At 56.2% G+C, this 5000-nt stretch overlaps 2 protein-coding genes across 2 annotated transcripts in view; both read right to left on the bottom strand.

Annotated features, from left to right (window-relative positions):
• ENH_00016580 (hypothetical protein) overlaps positions 1–2014 on the bottom strand; it is a gene marked incomplete at both ends in the record, with an annotated part of 2584 nt that extends 570 nt beyond the window's left edge. Inside the window, 3 exons of the mRNA XM_013579201.1 lie at positions 1–112; positions 964–1636; positions 1858–2014. The exon at positions 1–112 is cut by the window's left edge and continues 570 nt beyond it. Coding sequence (XP_013434655.1) covers positions 1–112; positions 964–1636; positions 1858–2014 — 942 coding nt within the window. The remainder of the gene's footprint in view (positions 113–963; positions 1637–1857) is intronic.
• Positions 2015–3507: 1493 nt separating this feature from the next.
• On the bottom strand, positions 3508–5000 carry ENH_00016570 (RAB6 protein, putative; the record flags this gene model as incomplete). Its single annotated transcript, XM_013579200.1, has 7 exons — positions 3508–3626; positions 3842–3893; positions 4084–4152; positions 4423–4462; positions 4560–4620; positions 4793–4843; positions 4969–5000. Coding segments are annotated over 7 exons (424 nt in total), but the record flags the coding sequence as incomplete, so codon positions are not given.

The raw sequence follows: 5000 nt of genomic DNA, 5'->3' as shown, positions 1-5000 counted from the left end.
TTTGGGGGGCCCCCGGGGGGCCCCCCGGGGGGCCCCCCGGGGGGCCCCCTGGGGGGCCCCCGGGGGGCCCCTGGGGGCCCCCAGGGGCCCCCCGGGGGCCCCCCAAACGGAACTGAGAGAACAAAATGCCCTAAATGGAGGAGAATATCTACAAGTGAAAAGACGGAGACGACGGAAGCTGCTGCTGCGCTTGCTTCTCCCCCAAGGGTCCCTGGAGCTGCGCAGCGCGCGGCTGTGGGGGCCCCCCCAAGAGCCGTCTTTGGGGGGCCCCCGGGGGGCCCCCCGGGGGGCCCCCCGGGGGGCCCCCTGGGGGGCCCCCGGGGGGCCCCTGGGGGCCCCCAGGGGCCCCCCGGGGGCCCCCCAAACGGAACTGAGAGAACAAAATGCCCTAAATGGAGGAGAATATCTACAAGTGAAAAGACGGAGACGACGGAAGGTGCGGAGGCACCAGAGGGCCACGCAGTCCGCAGAAAGAGAGCCAAAGCTGCGCAGCAAACGGCAAACTTAGGGTTTAGGGTTTAGGGTTTAGGGTTTAGGGTTTAGGGTTTAGGGTTTAGGGTTTAGGTGCAAAGGCTGTGGCATCCCCTGAGACTCCACGGGGACCCCACGCCGCAGATAGAAACGCCAGAAGTCTAGAAGTCTAGATGGCCTGCGGGTTGAGGGTTTGGGCTTATTAGGGTTTAGGGTTTAGGGTTTAGGGTTTAGGGTTTAGGGTTTACGTTTTGCTGGTGAGCTGCTGGATCTGCCGCACCGAGTGCGCGTGCGCTGTATTGTCGCTCCACAAAATATGCCCCTGGAGGTTTAGGGCCAGCAGCTGCTGCTTAGCAGCAAGCACCACCATCACTTTGCTGCTGCTGCTGCTGCTGCTGCTGCTGCTGCTGCTGCTGCTGCTGCTGCGGCTGGCGGCTGCTGCCTGCTGCTGCTGCTGCTGCTGCTGCTGCTGCTGCTGCTGATTGCTGTCACCTTTTTTCGGGCAAGTGAAAAGCCACGATCTCCCCCGCCTTTGTTGCTGCTGCTGCAACAGAGCCGTCGGGGGAAATGGCAGCAGCAACATATCTCTGCTTCCTCTCGAAGCGCAGCAGCGAGGGCTCAGCAGCAGCAGCAGCAGCAGCAGCAGCAGCAGCAGCAGATGCTGGTGGCAGTGGTGCTGCTGGAGACCTAGTTGCTGCCACCGTCGTGGCTGCTGCTGAGGGTGCTGCTGCTGCTGCTGCTGCTGCTGCTGCTCTTGAGCTGCTGCTGCGCAAAACGCTGTTCCAGCGCTGCTGCTTGCTCCCACGACTCTGCTGCTGCTGCTGCTGCTGCTGCTGCTGCATCACTGTAAGCAGCTGCAGCATCAGCAGCTGCTGCTGCTGCTGCAGCTGCTGCTGCAAAGCCTCAGCAGGGGCCCCCCTGCCTTTTGCTTCAGCTAAGCAAGAAGCAGACTCAGGAAAACCAAACAAGGGGCCCCCAAGGAGGGGCCCCCCTGAAGGGGGGCCCCCCTCAGGGGGGCCCCCCAAGGGGGGCCCCCCAAGTGGGGGGCCCCCCGATGGGGGGCCCCCCGAGGGGGGGCCCCCCAAGGGGGGCCCCGGTAGGGTCCAGCTGTACTGGATAGGGGCAGATATCTTTCTTGGAGATGAAAGAAAGGGTTTTAAAGTTGCTGCAGCAAATAGGCAGAGAGTTAGGGTTTAGAGCTTCTCAGGCTAGGGTTTAGGGCTAGGGTTTGCGAGGGTTTACTAGGGTTTACGGACAGGGCTTGGAACGAGGGTTTGGGGTCTCGAGCTCAGGGTTTAGGGTTTAGGGTTTAGGGTTTAGGGTTTAGGGTTTGGGGGTTGGGGACCCAGAGGGAAGAGCGGCTCGCCCTGCAGCTTTTGAGAGCACCTGTTGCTGCGGAAGCAGAAGAAGTTTGCTGCTGCTGCTGCTGCTCCGGCTCCTGTTGCTGCTGCTGCTGCTGCTGCTGCTGCAGCAGTTCCTCTAGCAGCAGTTGTTGCGTCTGCAGCAGCAGCAACAGCTGCTGCTGCTGAGCAGCGTCCCCCATTGCATTCCGAAGTTTGGGGGCGTTTGAGCTCACTAGGACTTGAACCCCAAACCCTAAACCCTAAACCCTAAACCCTAAACCCTAGATTGAAGCCTTTGAATTCCCGTTTCAGGGTGATGCTCCATGTGTAAAAGAACTGTCAGCAAAGTAGATCCCTAGGGTTTAGAGCTTGAGGCATTTGGCAGAGGGTTTAGGGTTTAGGTTTAGGGTTTAGGGTTTGGGGTTTAGGGTTTGCGGCATACATCGAATCTTCGGCTGATACATGGGAGGCTCTTACGAAGCCGTTGAAGGACAACGCCAGCGTTGAGGGTTTAGGGTTTAGGGTTTAGGGTTTGGTGGGCTGCGCCGATGCGCCTAGGGTTTAGGGTTTAGGAACTGGATCTAAACCCGATCTGGATTGAAATGGAAATAAAAAGGAGTTCAGGTGTATGTACACCTCAGCAGCTGGCGCTGCTGAGGTGTACATACACCTGAACTCCCCCGGTCACACCGATGCTGCTGCAAGCCCCTCTCAAAAGATCAGTTTCGGGGCTTATTGGAGCTCTAGGGGCCTCTCTGGATTTGAAATTTGACGAATAAAAAGAATTTAAATGTTTTAAATTCAAATTTTAATTAAAAAAGAAGAAAAACCGGAGAAAACAGATGCTGCCACTCCGACTCGCCCATCACCGGAGGTGACCTCCGAAGACTGCGCGCAGCTCCGCGCGCCCGCTTCGGAAATCTCCCGAAAAAGAAATAAATAAATCTTAAAAAATCATTTTTAAAATTATTTTAATTAATTTAATTCATTTCAGTCATTTAAATGCCTTTTTGGGTCTTCGTCTCGAGGTGAAGAAGACAGGGATGGGTTTGGTTCAGCTGATGGCTCAGAAGCTTCAGCAGCCCGAAGACTCAGCTAGCTAGCTGCAGCAGCTAGCTGCAGCTAGCTGCTGCAGCCAGCTAGCTAGCTGCAGCTAGCTGCAGCTAGCTGCGAATAGCCGGTGGCTAGCTGGCAGCTACCTTGCTGCAGCTGTTTGCAGTTTGCTGCTGCAGCAAGTTGAACATTATGTGCTGCGCATGCTAGCCACTCCAGCCGGCTAGCCACAACGGGCCAGCTAGCCACAGAGAGCTAGCTAGCCACGATAAGCTGGCTAGCCATGATAAGCTAGCTAGCCACGATGGGCTAGCTAGCCACAGGTAGCTAGCTAGCCACAGAGAGCTCTCTAGCACGGTGGGCTAGCTAGCCACGGTGGGCTAGCTAGCCACGATAGGCTAGCTAGCTACAGTGGGCTAACTAGCCACGGCGAGCTAGCTAGCCACAGGTAGCCAGCTAGCTGCGGGTTACCTAGCTAGCTGTGAGGAGCTAGCTAGCTCCGAGAGCCATCTAGCTAGCCACGGCGAGTTGCCCGTAAACCCTAAACCCTAGACCGTAAACCCTAAACCCTAGGCCCTAAACCCTAAATCCGCGTTTCAAGTAAAAAAGAGCGCAGAAGGCACTTGCTCCGTCTACTTCCTTAGCGGGACCGTTCTTGCTGCTGCTGCTGCTGCTGCTGCTGCTGCTGCTGCTGCTCCTTCCGCACCAGCAGCCAGATGCCTTGCGAGACAAATCCTGCTGCTGTGGGGTCGCGTTCAGCTGTACATCCACCACTGCAGCAGCAGAAGCAGCAGCAGCAGCAACGTAGCAGCACAGCAGCAGCAGCAGATGTTCGGGCAGCAGCAGCACAAAGAGCAGCACTACCGGCTACACCGGCAGCAGCAGCAGCAGCCTAGAAACGCCTAAAGGCAATGTAAGCTAGGGTTTAGGGTTTAGGGTTTAGGGTTTACTGCTTAGGGTTTAGGGCTGCTTACTCTGGGCATCTGATGCAGACTGCTGCGTTTCAAGGCCGGGCAAAGCAGCAGCCTGCAGCAGCAGCAGCAGCAACAGCAGCAGCAGCAGCAACAGCAGCAGCAGCAGCAGCAACAGCAGCAGCAGCAGGTTATGTGCTCGCTGAGTCTGCAGACTACTCCTGTTTTGCCTTTGGCCACTTATATTCTTTTGTTTTGTCTCTGCATTAGGGTTTAGGGTTTAGGGTTTAGGGTTTAGGCCTCACCAGCTTCCTGAAAAGGGTTTTCACATTATGGCCGGCCTTTGCACTTGTCTCAATAAATAAAATTCCTTGCTGAACACCCAAACCCTAAACCCTCGTAAACCCTAAACCCTCGTAAACCCTAAACCCTCGTAAACCCTAAACCACCGCCAGCTCTAAACCCTCCTAAACCCCCCAGACCCTAAACCCTCGCAAACCCTAAACGCTTCACTGCGCAGGCCTTCCGCTCAATCCCAAAAGGCAGCAGCAGCTGCTGCAGCAGAAGCAGCAGGAACAGCAGCAGCAGCAGCAGCAGCAGCAGCAGCAGCAGCAGCAGCAGCAGTGGCAGCAGCAGCAGCAAACCTCGCGAGCCTTTTGCTCCCCTTCCTCAGGCGACACTTGGCTGCGAACACCACAAAACCATAAACCCTTGGGAACACTAAAACTCGTCCTAAACCCTAAACCCTAAACCCTAAACCCTAAACCCTAAACCCTCTTACCGGCGGTCGCTCAAGTCCGTTTTGTTGCCGACTAAGGCGATGACGACGTCTTTGCCGCGCTCTGCAAATGCAACCCTAAACCCTAAACCCTAAGCCCTAAACCCTAAACCCTAAACCCTAAATTTTAAAACCTAGGCAGCAAACCCTCAGGTTTATGCTCTAAAGCTCAGCAAACGGGAGCTGCAAGGGTTTAGGGTTTAGGGTTTAGGGTTTAGGCTTTACGGTAATGTTACCTGCCCTGACATCTTCGATCCACTTTGTAGTGTTGATGAAGGAAGCGCGGTCTGCACATGCACCCTAAACCCTAAACCCTAAACCCTAAACCCTAAACCCCAATCTGCCCGCCCCAAACCCACCCCGCCCCAAACCCCAAACCCTAAACCCTAAACCCTAAACCCTAAACCCTCACTCGTGATGTCGTAAACCACCACTGCAGCACTG

Source organism: Eimeria necatrix, genomic scaffold, assembly GCF_000499385.1.
Source record: "Eimeria necatrix Houghton genomic scaffold, Enh_scaff1533, whole genome shotgun sequence".
In the NCBI taxonomy this organism is placed as follows: Eukaryota; Apicomplexa; class Conoidasida; order Eucoccidiorida; family Eimeriidae; genus Eimeria; species Eimeria necatrix.
This window is presented reverse-complemented; position numbering and strand designations above follow the sequence as displayed.